The 18,896-nt window shown below is 45.6% G+C and overlaps 1 protein-coding gene across 1 annotated transcript in view; it reads left to right on the top strand.

The window, feature by feature from the left end:
- The window catches only part of LOC311228394 (centrosomal protein of 170 kDa protein B-like), a 55,104-nt gene extending 38,985 nt beyond the window's left edge, over window positions 1-16,119 (top strand). The window contains 11 exon segments of the mRNA XM_084314301.1: window positions 407-601; window positions 822-832; window positions 835-2,410; window positions 4,473-4,731; window positions 8,699-8,858; window positions 11,497-11,535; window positions 12,165-12,302; window positions 12,556-12,644; window positions 13,305-13,398; window positions 13,821-13,872; window positions 14,342-16,119. Coding sequence (XP_084170427.1) covers window positions 407-601; window positions 822-832; window positions 835-2,410; window positions 4,473-4,731; window positions 8,699-8,858; window positions 11,497-11,535; window positions 12,165-12,302; window positions 12,556-12,644; window positions 13,305-13,398; window positions 13,821-13,872; window positions 14,342-14,577 — 2,849 coding nt within the window. The 3' untranslated portion in view covers window positions 14,578-16,119.
- The last annotated feature ends 2,777 nt before the right edge of the window (window positions 16,120-18,896 follow it).

The raw sequence follows: 18,896 nt of genomic DNA on the forward strand, positions 1-18,896 counted from the left end.
AGCAGGCCGCAGACTACACACACCACTCTCCATATACTGTATTTATTACACTGTACATCAGCTTTGCAGTTCACCTTATAGGCCCCGCCCACTTCTGCTGTTATCTAATCAAATCAAATGTATTTGTAAGGCCCGACAACACACGTTAATGTCCCCATGGGCTGGACACGTCTTCCTTTCATTGCAAAGATGCTAGCTAGGGTGGATATTCTCAAACCGAATAAATAACTCATACTGTATACGAGCACAAAACTGTTTAGCTAGCTCATTATCCTTACAGCAACCGCTCTCCTCATAGGAAAAGAATAGCTTGGCCAGCGCAAAGCGATTTTTAACAAAAGTAGTATATTACAACAAACACTGTAAATCAATCAACATGTATTGAAAAAACGAATGTTTTTTGTAGATCCGCGCTTCGTGAGTCAGCAGATGGGAAGCCATGGCTACGACCACTCGGAGTCCGAGTCCAGCCACAGCTCTCGGACCAGAAGGCTACTGCCCCAGGTTCCTCCAGGCGACAAGTTGGAGACAATTGCTGCCCCGAGCATCCTGATTCGCCATGAGCCTTTCCCTGGTCATGAACCCATGGACAGGGCCTCCGGTACGCCCCGCCAACAGGACACTTTCCCTGGCCACGAACCCACGGACAGGGCCTCTGGTACGCCCCGCCAACAGGACACTTTCCCTGGCCACGAACCCACGGACAGGGCCTCCGTTACGCCCCGCCAACAGGACACTTTCCCTGACCACGAACCCACGGACAGGGCCTCCGGTACGCCCCGCCAACAGGACACTTTCCCTGACCACGAACCCACGGACAGGGCCTCCGGCACATCCCGCCAACAGGACACTGCCCAGCGGCTGTGTGTCCAGGATGATGTGGATCCGGACAGCCTGAGCGACAACAGCCGCTCGGACGACGGGTCCATCCTGGAGAGGACCAGAAGGAACCAGGAGAGGACCGGAGTTACTGCTGCCGCCGCCCCTGTTACCTCCCCAGGGGTGGCCCTGCAGTTTAGGAGTCGGTTGTCTCCCTCGACCAAATCCACCTCCTTCTACATCGGGTCGGACGATACGCCAGGCAGGCCGGACCTGGCGCGGAGCCCCGTGCCGTCTCAGCACGAGAGGGGACGAGACCCGCCGGCCAAAGTGCCTCCCACCACGGTCCTGATCCGCCACCTGAGCGGCCATGAACCTCGGAGGATGATGAAGCCCAACAGCTCTGCCCCCAACCTCCAGACACAGGACAAGGACTCCATACCCACGAAGGACAACGCCTCCTCTTTTGTCCGGCAGGAGAGCTTCACCAAAGACCGGCCCAGTGATAGCATTCAGATCAAGAGGCTTCCGCATATCTCCAGCCACCCGTCCATGAGCGGCATGGATCAGAGCAGAGAGGAAGCCGTCCGGGACACGCAGTCCTTCCTCAGGGAAGCCGCCGAGGGCACTCTCACCTCCTCGCTGGACACCAAATTCCACTCGTCCGGTTCGGGTCGCAGTTCCAAAAAAGGAGGCTCTTCCAGCCACATGGACGACTCCCTGTCCGGAGAGTCGGACGTGGACACGGCGAGTACCGTCAGTCTGGTTAGCAGCAAGAATGCGCCGGTGATTTCCGCGGCCAAAAAGCGCCCCGCCATCAGCGGCCTGCAGAAAGAGAAGTCCTCCTCCAGCCCGTCCATTCAGGAGAAGGGCCGACAGCAGCTCTCGGCCCGCGAGCGCTTATCTGAAAAACGGCGAAGCCAGGTGACCGGCGACACATCCAGCAAGGCGGAGGCCGCCAAGCGGTTCCAGATGCGCCGCAGCGCGGGCAACCGCGGGTCCCTGGACCTCTCCGAGGGCCAGCAGGGCGCGGGGCAACACTGGCCGGACACCACTGCCTCTGACCACGAACCCGGCTCCCGTCCATCCAGCCGCAGTAAGAAAGTCGTCGCCCCTCTCCAGAAGGAAGACAACGGCAAGACGTCTTCCAAGACGGCAGCGCAGCAGCAGCAGGCGCTGACGCGCTCCAACAGCCTCTCGGCGCCGCGGCCCACCCGGGCGTCCATGCTTCGCCGAGCCCGCCTGGGCGAGACCTCGGACAACGAGGGCACGGAGACCGACCGCACGTCCCAGAATTCGGACCACGTCGGAACGCCTTCTTCCAGGGCGTCCGCCGAGGGGAAGAAGCTCTCCAGGTTGGACATCTTGGCCATGCCCAGGAAGCGCACGGGCTCCTTCACCACGCCCAGCGATAACGAGTCGTCCTCCGTGGTTCGGCCCGGCTTGTCCAACCGCAGCACGGAGCCTGCCGCCCCGACCAGGAAGACGTCGATTGGGGAGGTCAAACAGGGGACGACTAAAGGAGCTGGCGCTCCAGGGAAGCAGACCCTCAGCCGCACCCGGTCCAGTGGAGCCAAATACTCCGGCACTGGTTAGTACTGGTTAGCACTGGTTAGCACTGGTCATCACATTTTCACTTGCATTTGACAAAACCCCTTTCAGGTTAGAGATTAGACTTTTGAGAACTGAACATTTTAATCATGATGTCACAATGGCCATTGCATACATACAATTTGGCCATGCCCTTTCTACCTAATCTTAAATCATCAATTTTCATTATTTATATAACAATTTATAAAATTCAATTAAATCAAATACACATATCTGTGTATACATAAGTATATATTTGTTTTAAATCTTTTTTATTTTATTAAATCACATATATATGTTATTATATATATATATTTTTTTTTTATATACTTATGTTAACTCATTTCTACTGAATCATCATCATGTAGGCAAGAGCAGCGTTGCGTTGTTATTATGGGCTGAGCCGCCACGCAGGATAATGACGCCGCGCGCACGCGCGCGTGCACACGCACGCGCGGCCCCGCGCGCATGCGCGTATGTTCCCTCGCGCACAATAATACACTTTGTTTGTATAGCCTTTCATACAGAAACTGCAGCTCAAAGTGCTTCACAACAGAATTAAGACAGGCATAAAATGAGCACATAAAGTGCAGATATATAAAATCAGTTTTTCACATTAGGATCTAACATCCCAACAGGCAACCTTGTTTATGGTTTGATTCAGTTTTAATATAAATAATAAAAATAAAGAGAAGATTAATTAATTATCTACTCAGTCCCGAAGTTTGTGATGTAGATATGGAATGTCCCGGGTTGCTGCTGTTTGCAGAGTGTGTTGTTGTCCGGGGGTGAGTGGTGGTGGGTGGGGGGTTGAATCAAAACAGTTGTCAATTCGGAATTGACGGCTGTTTTGATTTGGCCCTTCGTTCGCCGTCGTTCACCTTTGGACGGCGGTGCACTCTGTGGGCAGCGGCAACTTGGGACGTTCCATATTTACATCACAAAGAGTCCCAGACTGGTTGAAGACACCAGCCTATAGCGGCTATTGTTATGATAATGCGAGGTAGCGCCGCAGGTAAACACAACGATCCGAGCCGAGCGCAGCGCGTTCTCGCGAGCGCGTGCATGTGCGTGCACGCGCTTCTGCTCAAATCTTTAATACTCAGTGAGGTACCACTGAGTGGTACCCCGTGCCATGAACAACGCATGCCTGGGCAAGAGCAATGTTGAGACTGTTTGACCTTTTCTATCCGATGCGTCACGCTGGGAGGCGGTCGTCCGGCCTGTTCGTTCAGCAGGGGCTCCTCCCATGACGACCTCTGAAGCCGGCTGCTGTTGCCATAGAAACACAGCTCTTGTCCAGGCGTCACTGCACAGACAGTCCTCCTAATCCTGGGAGATACGACGATGTGCATGTGCTTCAGTGCATGGAATCGAGGACTTGTATCAAAGTAATATTGTAATACTGTGGACGGCTATTCTAAGAAAACTAAAATAAAACTGCATTATGTTTAGCTATATTATGTTTGTTATGAAGTGGAAATCCACCCCAAAATAGACCAGACATTGTACTATTCCAATTATCTTTGGCAGTTAAGTATAAACAAGATATACGTTCATAAGAAGTTCATACGAAATCAGAGCATCAAGACTTGAATTATTGAGCATTTATCTGTTGAAGTCTACAACGAATTAGTGACTTTGTGGGTAAATTGAATTTCTGTTCAAGCTACTCTATCCAAATTAGCTTTATTTAAATGTAGGGCTCACGGCTCTGAATCGGGAATTGTATCCCAGTAGAGTCATGGCTACTGTCATAGTGTCTCAGGAGTTGTTCCACTCACTCTCTGTTTTTTGGAGCAGCTGCAGGATCTGTCTCTCGATGACATCATCATCATCACTAGAGCCTTTAATCTCTCTGGTGTTCAGCTCAAGGAGAGACTCGCACTGAGCTGCACAGTACTAGTAGAAATAACACTCTTGAGATCTGATCTCAGGGTGGATCGTCCCTTTTAAACCCTTTAACTACCACACAACGGAACTGTCTGCAGTGTGGTAGTGAAAGGGTTAACCTTTCCGTAATGTGGTAGTGAAAGGGTTAACGCTCGTTCCCCCGCCTGCAGGTTCCCGACGGCGGCAGAAGGGCTCCGACTACAGCTCCACGTCGGAGGACGAGTACGAGGCCAGCTCCACCCACCAGACGCCGCCCAAATCCAAGCGCTCCAGCCACGCCTCCAGCGCCACCAGCCAGACGGCCCGTGGCCAGAAGACCGCGGTGGTGACCCGCTCCAAGTCCGTCTCCGCGGAGATCGAGGAGGACGCGATTCAGAACGAGGCGGACCACTACCAGAACTGGTCCACGCACAGCGCCGAGATCGCAAAGTAAGCCCGTGTGTAACGGAGGTCCGTGAGTACTATCCACAGCAGTCACGATAAACGCGTGTGTTGTGAAGTGACCGTGGCAGTAAGCGGCCTGCGAGTTAAACTCACTTCGCCGGGCGCGTTTTCCTTAATGCCAAGCAAGCAGTGCAAAAATGCTTCCGCATTCGTCACCGCACGCCAGTGCGGTAAAGCGCCCTTCTTTTCAGACAAATGCTACCGTGCGTGCACCGGCGGCGGCGTGCTCGCTCAGGTGCGTGCGTGCGCCGGCGTGCTCGCGCGAGGTGCCCGCGCATGCGCATGAGATCCCGCCTTGGTTCGACACGAGCGGAGCTCAATATATATAAGTCACCGCCCCTTATTCAGTATCTAGCAATAGCTCAATTGGCAAGGCCACATGGCTGTGGATCCTATGGCTCGTTTGCTGGCGAGTTCGAATCCCATCGAAAATATTTTTTAACGTGATTTTTTTTTAACGTGTATTCTTTCGCCGGTTAAGGTTAGGCATGGTTAAGGTTAAGGTTAGGCATTGTTTCGGAGTTGGTTAAGGTTAGAACGGTTAAGTTTAGGCGCTGTTAAGGAGCTGGTTAAGGTTAGAGTTTGTCAAAGAGAATGGCAATATAATTTCTATGGTTAAGGTTAGGCATGGTTAAGGTTAAGGTTAAGGTTAGGCATTGTTTCGGAGTTGGTTAAGGTTAGAACGGTTAAGTTTAGGCGTTGTTAAGGAGCTGGTTAAGGTTAGAGTTTGTCAAAGAGAATGGCAATAGACAGCCTATTTCCGCGCGACCTGGGCGCTGGGCGGCGGAAAATGAAAGGCGCATTACTGCACGCCACTACGGTAAATTTTTGCACTGCTTGCTTGGCATAAAGCTACACGCTCCCCGGGCGGCTAGGTGTTGCAGTGGGCAAGGCACTCACCACCAAATGCTGGAGACGCTGGGTTTGCGTGTTCGAATCCAGCTCTCCACATTTTGTTTTCAGTTTGGCTGGTCGTCCGGACTAATACAATTGGCAGTATTAGAGGGTGGGAAAGCTGATGGGTGGGTCCTGGGCGTTGTAAACAGAAAAATACCCCTACAGTTCGGTCGGGGCGCCTGCTCGGCAAAAGGAAGGATCTGGAGGGAGGTAGTGTGACCTTCCACGCGTTACACTCTCCCAGTGAGAATCTGCACTGCCAGGTTGGCCTGCCGGCTGGCTGCGCATGTGTCGGAGGATAGCATGTGATAGTCTCCGGCCTCCCGGACCAACAGTAGGGACGGTGCGCAACAACCAGGAAGGGGGTTGGGAATTGGCTTAACGACTAACAGTGGGATGGGAGAAAAATCGGAGAAAGAGGAGGGGGAAAAAGATAATTTTTTTTTTTAAATTAAAATAAAAAAAAAACTCACTTCCCCATAACGGGGTTAAAAGACTCATAGATATGGTACCCAGGAGTGAATTCACCTCTTAGTGCAGCGGTCTATGTCGTCGCCCACGGCATGGGACACCCGTGTTCGAATCTCCCTTGGGGCATCGACAAATTACACAACGCAAGAGGAGTACCATACATGCATTGCATTTCAAGTTTTGTTTTATTTGTCACATATAAGGTACACGTACATTACAGTGAAATGCTTGGTTCTGTATGAGCCTCCTGAGATTGTGCTTCATACAGTAAAAAAAGTTAAAAGAATAAAGACCAAAACAATATACAAAACTAAAGTACAAAATGCAAAGATGATAAAATATGGTGTAGTGTTAAAAAGTGTTTAAAATGTCTAAGGTGAGTGTGGATGTGTGTGGATGTGTGTGCAATGAATGTAGAATGGGTTAGTTTTGCATAGTCATTGAGCATTGATACAGACTTAAGCATGAGACATACTGTACATACTGTTGATATAAGACTAAATACATACATTGTATGAATATTATCATGGTTCTGTACCATCTGCATCATGGCAATCCATGACTTCTACCACGGCTGCACCATGGTACCTTATTTGTACACTGGCCGTCCTGCTAGAAAGACCAGCATAGACCAACATAATTTCAATGCTGGTCTATGCTGGTTCTATGTCGTTATGGCTTGCTCAGCACCTGTCTGCACTGTACTTCACTTCGTGCACGAGCACTGAATAAAAAATTCCACCATGTACCTTTACATCCCAACATCCGTCTGACCACACCCCCTTCCGCTTACCTTCATAAGCAGGTGTGTGGTCACCTACTCGCCTCCTTCTTCACTTTCACCACAAGGAAGTGCCTTCGGTAGATCCCCACTTGACGAGGTTGTTAGCTGAAGAAAGTTGAGACGTGTTTACATTGTGCTTATTTTTTTCTTCTCTCATAAATATTCGATAGAAAAATCTAAGTCATAATGTCTACTTCGGAGAGTCGCAGAGCCACTCTCCACCAGCGGTTCTCCATTTCTGCCTCCGTCGTGCGTTCTGGTGCAGGGCTGTTGCCTCTCTCGTGGTTGACAGCCACGCCCGGTAGGCGTCCGATGGGTAGTTTGCCTCTCCAAGGAGCTGGTGCACCGGTGCCGTCGCCTCTGCGATGGCCTGGTCCTGGCTCTGGTTCCTCTGCTTCCGGGGAATCGTCCGCTGTTGAGCGGCCGGTTCCTTTGGTTCCAGAGGATTTGAGACGCAAACTTTTTGCGTCTGCTCGCTCCCGTCGCAAGATGGTGGCTTGCAGACGCGAACGGCCTGGGTTTGGTGAGTTGCTGGAGCCCAGTGAGGATGCGTCGGTCTCTACCTGCCTGATGGAAACAGAGGATTACATGGTAGAGGCGGACGGGTTCTTATTTGAAGGCCCGGTGGAGACATGTATCCCGCCCGTCCAGGTAATAATAATAATAATGAATTGGATTTATATAGCACTCTTCATGACACCCCAGTGACCCCAGAGCGCTTACAGAGTCCATTATTCGTTCATACACAGTCATACCGGTGGTGGCAAGCTACAATTGCAGCCAGAGCTGCCCTGAGGCAGACTCACGGAAGCGTGGCGAATAATCATCGCCTACGGCCCCTCCGACCACCACCAACATTCATTCACATGCATACACATTCATACGAGGCAAGTAGGTTAAGTGTCTTGCCCAAGGACACAACGGCAGTGGGATGGACATGGGCTTGAGCGGGATTCGAACCACCAACCCTTCGATCATTGGACGACCAGCTCTACCCCTGAGCCACGCCGCCCCACTGGAGGGGGGTGAAATGTCTCCTTGGGGCGCCGGCTGGTGGAATTTTTTATTCAGTGCTCGTGCACGAAGTGAAGTACAGTGCAGACAGGTGCTGAGCGCACCATAACTCATAGAACTGGGTTATATACATAACCCTCTGTTAGTGCTGGTGTGATGCTGGTTTAGCTGGTGGACCAGCCTGGACCAAAACGCAACATAATGCTGGTCTTTGCTGGTATAACCATTAACCAGCATGCATTATGCTGGTCTTTGCTGGTCTATTAAGAATAAATTAGGGATGTCCGATATTATCGGCCTACCGATATTATTAAAATGTGATATCGGAAAATATCGGTATCTGTTTAAAAAAAAAACATTTCTATACATTTCTATAACCTAAGAACAAATTCTGATTTTATTTATTGTCAAAAGTATGCATAATGTTATGTTAATTCCACAACAATACATATGTAATGTTAATTACCTGAAATTATTACGTTTTTTGGGGGGGAAACCCTGCATGTATCGGTTGATATCGGTATCGGAAATTAAGAGTTGGACTATATCGGTATCGGTAAAAAAGCCAATATCGAGCATCCCTAGAGTAAATATCAGAAAGATTTTTGTAAGGTGTTGCCTAACATGACTACAAGACAATATAGTTGTGCCATGTAGCAAAATTAGCAATGGTGTAAAGAAACACACAGGCTATAAGATGTGGTCTGGCTAGAGGACTGTTTGTATTTATATCAGTAGGAAAACGGTGTAATGTTGTGTTCATCTGGCTTTTGTTTGTATCTCTAGGCTCAGTCAAGACTTGGCCAAAGACCTTGCCATCCTCGCACGTGAAATCCACGACGTCGCTGGGGATGGAGACTCTCCCAGCTCTGGCGCGGGCACCGCCACCCCTCCCACCTCTGTGCCCAATACACCTGCCCCCTCAACCATCTCCGCCCGGGAGGAGGTGGGCCACTATTATAGGGTTCACCAAAGCCACACATATATTAACGTCAAGTTTCTCCTTGGTAGAGCAGTTTTCTCCCAGTTTTCTCCCAGCTAGCTGTAGAGGACGATTTGCCCGAGTGATATGATTCTCATTTACTGATAGTGGCAATCAGGCAGAAATCACTGTACACTGTCTGATTTGACCAAGAAGAATGAATGACGGCAATCTGGTACAGTAGATTGAGTTTTCATCTTCGTAAAATGTAGGGACTTTGTTGAACTAGCCCGGGAATAAAAGTTCTGCTTAGTCAAAAAAACCACAGACGGTGATTCTGTTAGGGGTGGAATCAATGGGCAACTGTATTGAAGATGTCTCCCCAGTCATCGGTTATCCTACCCCACAATGCAAAGCATCTAACACATCTGCTTTTGCTGTCTTAGCTAGCGCTCGCATTAGCTATCAAACATTAGAGCTAATGTTAGTGACCAAATGCTAAAGCTAATGCTAGCTAGTGTTAATCAAAGAGAGTCTAATGTTAGCTAGCATTAGTCCTAACATTAGCTAATGGAAATTGTGCCGCATTGCACTGTAGGGTAACCAGAAGGACTACATTATGTCCAACGGAGGCCGATATCTTTGTCACATTGCTCATTACGGTTTGCCCGACAGCTATTTTAATAATTTCTCTCTAGTTTTAACGGTCTCTCTCGCTCGTCTCTGATTCTGTGCTATGGTCCCTTTCCACTGCATGGCACCGGCTGAACTTGACTCGACTCTACTTGTTTCTTTAGTTTTTCCATTGGGCAAAAGGTATCGCCTCCATCTGTGTTTCAAGCGAACGGAGGCGATACAAAAAGGTGACGTGAAAACACTGCGGACCACTGATTGGTCAGAGAGAATTTTCAACCATCTTCTTCTTATAGACAAAGAAACACGCTCACGTGAAAATTGTATTAGAAGTTGATCTGCACACGAACACAAGTATTCTTTTTCAGCTAATCTCTTAGGTACAACAACGCTGTAAGCTAAGCAAGGTTGTACTTGTAGATGAAGTATTTCCCATGTTTGCTAATAGGGAGGTGTAGTGGTTACGTCATTGTTGTTTCTAAATTGTCTCATTTAAAGCATGAACATTTGCATGGTGTACCTTTCTGTGTGTATTCATCCACAATCTATAGCTCAACATGAAAATATTCGCAATTAATCGTGAAATAATTACGTCAAATTTTATTTCAACCAAAATGTTTTTAAGTTAGTGATACAAGAACTCATTTTGTGCAAAAATGGAAAGTTTGCCAATGTTCATGAGGCATAATTATTGCAATAGCCGATAATCCATTTTCCCAATGATAAATCCCTAAACGGGTGGACCGCGTGGGCGGTTCAAAGTGACGTCAGACTCTACACCTCCCTATTGGCAAAACAAAACATCTGCTCTGGCCAGACTCACTACACTATTCTACACAATGGCGGCCTAATAGGCGACCACTGAACTGATGCTGAGCCGATACCATGCGGTGGAAACATGCCATTAATTTGCTTATTTGTCCATATTTCAGAACAGCTGTGATTTTTGTATACATCTTACCATTATAACATGATTGAAAAATAAGTGAAACTATCATGCAGAAAGATTAAAACAAAGAAAATTGCAGTGATGGAAAGCAGGATTGCAGTGTTTATCCAGGTGTGATGGAAAACAGGTATAGGCTAGCGGATAATGTCTAAGAAACAGCTTTCAGCTATGCCTGTTTAAGGTATGTTCCGATTTTTAGGCTAGTTCCACTCGAGCATGAAGGGTGTATGGTAAACACTCTGGTTGTCACAGCGATAACTTGCACGTTTCTCATTTGATCTGGATAACTTTGCGATTGCAGTAGGTCGTCAGTCAGCCTCCATGCCTACACTATTGATGTTTATTCAAATTGGTCAAAGATGGACGACGGAGACTAAGGTAAAGGTTTTAGCCATTGATGTGTGTAGTAAAGCCCAAGATGGCGACAGAACAGATTTCAGACTCGGGGACACAATTGGTGGGGGATGCAAGCAAAGTCTACTCGGTCTACACAATGTTATGAGTGTCTTCATTCTGCATGGTGTTCTAAACATTCATTCACGAAGGGGTTCATGGGTCAATGTGTTCCATGGCTCAGAATATGTTGCAACTAGTGTTGTCACGATACCAACATTTTGACTTTTGATACCGATACCAGCCTAAGTACCACAGCAAAAACCTAAAACATCAGGATAAGTAATGGAATGGAGAGAGAGAGAGAGATGGGCTAAGCCCCTCCCATTCCTCATTTTTGGGAAACAAAACATAACTCTACCCGGACGCCGCTATGTGCAGCTCCAATATATTCTACAAGTATCGATACTAATTATTGAACCATTTTTAATGGCTGGGTATCGCGATATCTTTCTAGTATCGGTGTATCGTGCGACCCTAGTCGCAACTCATTGTCTGTCATTGTTGTTTCACATTGTTTACTTGATTATCAGTGAAATTAGTGCAAAATCCCCCCCCCCCCCCCCCCCCCCCTAGTTCCTACAGATGACTTTCTGGTTCACAGGTGCGATGACATTTTTGTGAAGGACCCCCATATCACACTTTTGGATTCTCATAAGCATTTCTCTGTTCTCTACCACCGCACAGAGTCCATATCCATATTTTCGGGCGGTCCTCCCGTCTCAGGTGCATACCTCAAGATTAATTTGTCTCCGTGTCCCCCTCATCGCTCCCCCCTATCTCACTGTCTTAACGTCTCACACCTTGTCCCCCATCGTCCCAGATTCTAACATCTCGCACCTTGTCTCCCATCTGTCCCAGATCTTAACACTCATTCCTTCTGACTGGTGTTGGATTAATCACGCAGCATTCTCTTCTAACACTTTTTTTTTTTTTTACGTCGTGACAGTTGGTCCTGGACGACGAATGAACTGAAGTTCCTGGTCTTTCAGGGATCTAACTCACGGCGGAAAATGCACCTCAGCTGCACCTTCCTGCCCTTCTCACTGTCTTGGTTCACAGGCTGTTATCCCAGCAATACTAAAATTCACTGCACACGAAGTGCCTTCTCACCATCGCAAGTGCATGTTGACTTGGGTGCATGTGTTCACCAAGCACGGCTCTCACCGGCGTTTTTGTCCCAGCATTCCAAGTACCCCCCCCCCCCCCCTCACTTCCAAGTTTTTGGATCACTAGTATAGCCCCCCCCCCCCCTGAATAAGACTGCCTTTTTGGGCACTCAAGTCTTTAGTAGTCATGGTCTTTGCGGTTTCCTCAAACATGCAGACCGTGCACTTACTCTATTTTCTTCACAGCTGGTCCAACATATCCCAGAGGCCAGCTTAAACTACCAGAAGGTTCCGCCAGGTTCTACCGCCGTCCTGGACCTGGACCCAAACATGAATGAGCCAGACCTCAGTTCTAAGCAACGGCGTCCTTGGAATCGCGAAGAGGTCACTGTCTTGTCCAATTTGTCTCATCTTCCGTTTCTTTTCACAAACTGAAAATTCATGATTTGGAAAACTTGAGGAACCCGACAAGGACGTAAGGGATGACCAACGCAGAGGCAATAGCCCTAAAGTAACTTACCAGTTACCGCAGTTAATTTTGGTCTGCTGGGAATTTGGTCACCTGGATGTTGATGTTGAATCCTCTATGGTCCAGGTTTGAGGTTTGACATCCTTTACATTAATTTGTCTTTTTCAGGTTATTCTGGACAATCTGATGTTGAATCCTGTCTCTCAGCTCTCGCAGGCCATTCGGGAGAACACAGAGCAGCTGGCTGAAAAAATGAAGTAAGGGATTTCTTTTCGCTTAGAGCAGGCCTGGACTGGCCATCGGTTTATCAAGTTTTCCTGGTGGCCTGGCCTGCTAAAGTGGCCTGCATGCCCCCCGACGGCGCGATAGCAAAGAGGAGTTGACGGACCTCCCAGCAAGCCTGGACTGGCCATTGGGCCGGTGTCTTGGTCCGCAGACATGCCTTGAACGCAACACTGCACGGTTTATAACTGTAAATTGTACTAAGCAGTTGGCTCATTAGTTTGGGATTCACATGCACTAATAATAGGGCTGGGTGAATTCCTATGACGATAACCATCTGGATAAAAAGAATGTACACCGATATCTGTTCACGTATACGCAAAATCACAAGATAAATAATTGAATTGCTATTCATCGCATTGAACTGCATGATAATATAAAATATATCAAACCAAAACTATTATTTTTAAATCCCACAATACTGAGGAGAATCTTTAGTTAATATATTTGTTTTTTGATTGAATAGTTTATTGATTTAAATGAATAACCCATAAACAAAATTGTGCACAACAATAATGCAATATCATTAACGATCATATTAAGTTATTGCCCAACCCTAGTCATAGTCGACTAGGTAAAATTCAGTAGTAAAATTCAGCCTTGATGGATGGACTGTACTCTATCTCTCTTCTCAGGGTCTTATTCCACAATAAGACGGAGGCGTGGGAGGAGATCGAAGCCAAGATCAATGCTGAAAATGAAGTCCCCATTCTCAAGACCTCAAATAAGGTTAGATTTAGCACCCGTAGTATCCTAATTAGTACCAGCTAGGATCTGATGTGCATTGGTTCCCTATACTCGGGTCTAGAAAATCTGAAAAAGTATGGAAAATGAATTGGATAATTTCCAGGTCTTGGACAGTCGGAGAATAATCATCAGCTGTAGAGTGATATGGCCTAGTTACTAACTAGGCCATATCACTCTACTGTAATAGTAGTTAGTAGATCAGATTGCCACATCATCTGTGTATGAGAATATGTCATATTGAACACCAAACAAACTCTTCAAAAATCCAAGAAAAATGGAATTCTGAAATGGGGAATGTGCTAAGAACCTGGGATGTAAATATACTGGCAGAAGAGGTTGTCTAATGGAAATGTCCTCTTTTTTTCCCCTCTTGTCCTCATTTGGTTTCTCTTTGTATGTCACAGGAAATCACTTCAATTCTGAAAGAGTTGAGAAGAGTGCAGAGGCAACTTGAAGGTAAAGGTTTTCTTTTAATAATTTATTAAAAAGATATATTTTTTACATTTAGACCTACTCATTATACGCCAGTGTGATGTCTATTGTTCTGTAGGAATACGTAACATAGCTGGACAATAAAGAATGGTATGTCGACTATTTGAAATAATAATAGTTGTTAATTGTCCAGCTACGTTACATAATACAGAATTAACATCCTGCCTCTAAAGTATTTAAACATAATCCCAGATCATAACATGTAGAAATTGTGTCCTATTCTCTCAATTTACACTCGATACTATCATACTCCGCCTTTTGGCTGCTAGTTAATGTTGGAAAATATGAGCACATCCTATATTGTTCCTCTTGTTGTCCATGTGCTTTGGATACAAGCGTATGCTAAATCTTCCACGCATCCTTTTTTTAACCCTTAACCTAGAAGTATTGCTAGTTCATCCAGTATTAATTAACGTTGCACCTTCTCGCTCAGTTATAAACACTATCGTGGAGCCCGGCGGAGGTCCCAAGACCACAGCCGTGGCCACCGCTTCAGTTGCCCAGGCCAGGCCGTCATCGCGGGAGAAGAGGGCCTCGACGAAGCCCGCGGGAGACAGGCCTCGCGGTGGTGGTGGTGGTGGCGGTGGTGCCGCCGGCGGTCCTTCCAACGCCAATGCAAGCGCCAAGAGATCCCCTCGCGGAGCCGAAGGGGCCCACTACATGGCCTGACCGGGAGCCTCTCTGTGGGCCCCTTCTCCATAATATAGTAACTGTCTAAACGACGCCGTCATTTGTATAGACCACGTGTCGGCTGGTTCTAAAAACCTGCATTTTGAGTGGTTGGCGATGTAACTTGACGACCACTGTTTTAGGATTGCTTCCACATCGCACAAGCTCAACAGAATTTAGGCAAAGCTACAAAAAAAGAATAAAGAAGTTGTAACTAGTCGCTTGCACAACAGTAGTGAGTGGATTGTGTACAAAATAATGTTAATAATGTCTCCTTGTGCTTGCGTTGCATCCGACAGATTTTGTCTTTTGCAAAAAGGGTTCTTCCATGCCTGGTTTTTGTATCCTTATTCTTGATCAGAAAGGGAGCACTGGTATATAATATTCAGGACAGTGTCCTGGACTGCTTCAAGGGAGCGGCACAATCTGCAGCCAGGAAGGTGTTAACAGTATTCTGTACTTGTCTTGTAAAAACACAAAAGTCAGTCGTTGAATGTTCCCTAGGTGCTGGAACTCTTGCTTTGCAACAAAAGCTTCAGATTCAAACTAAAGGCTACACTGTTTTCTTTTTATTTTCTTCCCCCCTCCACCTTGCTATGATTGTGTGATCATGTAAACCGTGTGGGAAAACCTAAAGAGTTGTTCTATTTGAATGTTGTGAGTACAGAATGTCAGAGTAGTGAATACAATGTATGTGAGCCCAAACAAATGCAGTGTTTCGGTATTACATGAAAGTACATAAGATCAAGCCTTTCCTAATCCGAATGAATTCAATTATTAACAAAAAGGAAAGAAACGACAATCTACGCTTTAGATTGCTTCAAATGTTAGTTTAGAAATCGGTTTTAGTTTTTTTTCTTTTTGCCATGCGTCTCCTGCTGTTATTCATATGTGGATATTCTCCAACCCCGACTAGCGACATTATGCTTGTCTCAACACCGCTGGCTAGTAGCTTTTCTTGAGTACGTACGGTGTGCACAGACCTAATGCAGTAGCGACCTCTAGGTCTAGGGGTTAGGAAGGGTAGAGGGCAAGTACAAAACATGATGTATATTATGTCACTTGATCTCGACTGTCAACATGCTGTCTCAAGAGTTAAGACTATATATATATATATTAGGAAATTGCTCTTAGTGAAGCATTAGCAGTTGGGTCAAAAATCGACTGAAGACCTCACCCACTGTTGCATAAGATTTCTTTAGTTTCTGAATGTCTTTCTAAAATAAATCAACATATATTAAAGCGACATTGTATTTTACCATTTGTCTATTTGGGGCGGGAAAAATAGAAATGGAAATGTACATTGGCCAACATGTGATCAGAGAATTTGTTCTGTCCCTGTGTGTAAGTAGGTAACATTGCTGGGTGACTTTGGACAAGATGTCTCAACATGTTTGTACTGTTTTACATGGCAACCACATGTTGCCCCGCCCCCCCCTCCTTGTAGCATTTGATGACCAGTATATGTGACATCAACATTAGAATGTTCAGTACTCAAATTTGAATCTCACATTTGAGATCGACTAGACCACCGCAACACTTCCGGTATTCTGAAATCATGGGGAGAGGGAGCGAGGGGAGAAAATGAATGAATGTGTGGATGAGAGCCTTGACATTAAGTGGTTGTTGTTATTATAGCTCGGCCGAGAAAGTGAAGATCAGGACTGGTCTCTCCGTGTTCAGGAGACTCGGGCGTATAAGAGTCTATTGGATCATGTCTCTCCAGCACCCCCCCCCACAGCCGTAGCTACAACCACTTAATGTCAAGGCTCTCATCCACATTCATTCATTTTCTCCCCCCGCTCTCTCTCCCATGACTGACCTCAATGTAACGTGGAAGTGCAGTGGTCTATACCTGAGTAGGTCAGTGGGCACCTTTTATAACCAGTTTCAAAACCAACCGAGGACCGTACGACAACGTTCCCCCGCACTAAGAGCCTTTTCTTAGGATATAGCATAAGATTATGTTATAATCGGTGTCTTGTGCTGTTTCCCCATAATAGCCGTTACAGATTCTCAAACACTTTGATGAATTTGGCTCGAAACTAAAAGTCGTCTGAATGGACTTTTCCGTGGTATGCATGGTCTGTTACAGTATGTAGACTGGATATGTCCCAAATCTGTATGTATGTACCTAATGTGTGTGTGTGTGTGTTTACGCGCCTGTGAGGTCTTTTATTTGCTGTGTGCTTAGCTAATATAACAAGTTTTCCCCCTCATCTGTGGAGGAAGCTGGGGGTTCGGTGTGTGTGTGTGTGTGTGTGTGACTACTGCTGTACAGATGTACGTAGGATAAAGTGTTATGTCGGGGGAGGGGGGATTATATTTTCAAACTATTTTGTGAAAAGTGCATGTTTTACCATAACCTAAGTTAAGTTTCAGACTAGTTCACCAAATGTGCACTTTTTTCATTTGAGCTCCACCTGGAAATACTGTATAATGGGTGGAAATGAAGCTAACATAGCTGTGACATTGGCGACTTGTGGAAATGTAGGTTTCACACTTTCGCTAAAGGAGCTACCAATCAGTTACACACTTAATCTGCCTACACACGCACGCACACACCGTACTGTATCTATGCTAAATGTAGCTTTGAATTTTCTTAATTTTTTTGCAGTCATCAATGGTACCAGTGTTAAGCCATTGAGAATGTATTTATTTATCAGCTGCCCGAGAAAAGACATTTAACCAGCTAATGCTCTGATGACACACTGTCGCTGCTAAAGGTGATGTCAATCGGGGTATTTGTATCTTGTGTTTTTTTTGTTACGATGCATGCAACTCAAATATACAAAAAAAATGCTGTACAAAACCAACGGATAGGAAAAAAATCAACTGCACCGATATTTGCTAGGGTAATTGTAATCCAAAACCTTTTTTTATGGCTTCGATAAGGGTGACCGTCGATGTTGTTTTTAAATATCGAATTATGTCCCTCCAGAATTATTTATTATCATTACGTTGAGATTAATCACTTGATTTACAGATCGCTGGATCTTCTCGTGCCAGTTTGTCCGTCATCAACGAAATTACTTTGTATCATCATATCATTTGTAATAAACTGATTTCATGCTGGATGTCTGTTTTTGTAAGCTCTTGTTGTACCGAGTCATTTATTGTGAGGTACTGAGCAATGCTTGAGGGTCAAAAAAAGAGAGCAGAGCTTGAGATTGGTCAATTAAAGGGGAATGCCACTCCTTTTAAGAATTTCCCCAGGACAGTTCAGTCAGTTTTGTGAACATGCCACCACTCAAAACAAATCACATCAAATGTATTTGTAAAGCCCGAAATCATGGGCTGTACAAGTCTTCTTGAACAAGTCAAGAAGAAACATCACAATAAATCAAGACCAAAAAACCACCATAAAATCTAAATATGCGACACTCCCAGACATACCCGCACTTGACTTCTATTTTATACTTGCTATACTTATTTTGTACTTATCTATTTTGTCTAGCACAGTCTCTGGAGCGTAACAGAAAGAAGCATTTTGTATAAAAGTATTCTGTACTTCTGTATGACAGCTAATAAAGAAACTTGAACTTGAACCCCAATGAAGATAAGGAAAAACTCACTAAAGACCTAGCCATAGGAAAGAAGCACCACAGGCGATGTGGAGGAGAGAAACCTCATATGGGCTGTAATACCACTGTCTCCTAAAGCCAGAAATCTGAGATTTCTTTCGAGAGAAACCCTCCGGTTGGTATTTAACATCTGGATCTGCTCCATAGACATGAATAAGACTCTGATTTTATGAGGCCATGACATGTTTGTGTGAGCTCCTACACCCAAGCTCCATTCTGGAGCGTTCTCTCTCTGGTTTCTAGCTTCCGGAGAGGGTGGTACGTGTTTACAACAGTGGTGGAAGAAGTACAGAGTTCCTTTACTTAAGTAAAAGTATAAATAGTCAGATAAATTAATGCTCTGGTCAAAGTAAAAGTCCTCCATTCAGATTCTACTTAAGTAAAAGTGGAGAAGTATTTGCTATTATTATTATCTAAAGTAAAAGTACACATTTCTACATGACATTTGTGTATCCATTGACCTCTATAGGTTATGTTAAAGTGATGTGGTCCAGTTATGCTGCTCTGATTATGTCCTCTTGAAGTTGACAGGCTTCAAATGTGAATGTATATAATCTTCATAATTTTTTTATTTAGTATATTGTGTTTTCTATGCAAAATAATTTTCTTCAAAGTATCTAGTAACTGATGGGTTCAGATAAATGTAATGGAGTAATAAGTACAATATATCCCTTGAAATGTAGGAGTAAAAGTATAAAGTTCCCTAAAATTAATAATAATAATAATAATAATAAT

This window comes from Notolepis coatsorum, assembly GCF_963971535.1.
Source record: "Notolepis coatsorum genome assembly, chromosome: 5".
NCBI classification, from domain to species: domain Eukaryota; kingdom Metazoa; phylum Chordata; class Actinopteri; order Aulopiformes; family Paralepididae; genus Notolepis; species Notolepis coatsorum.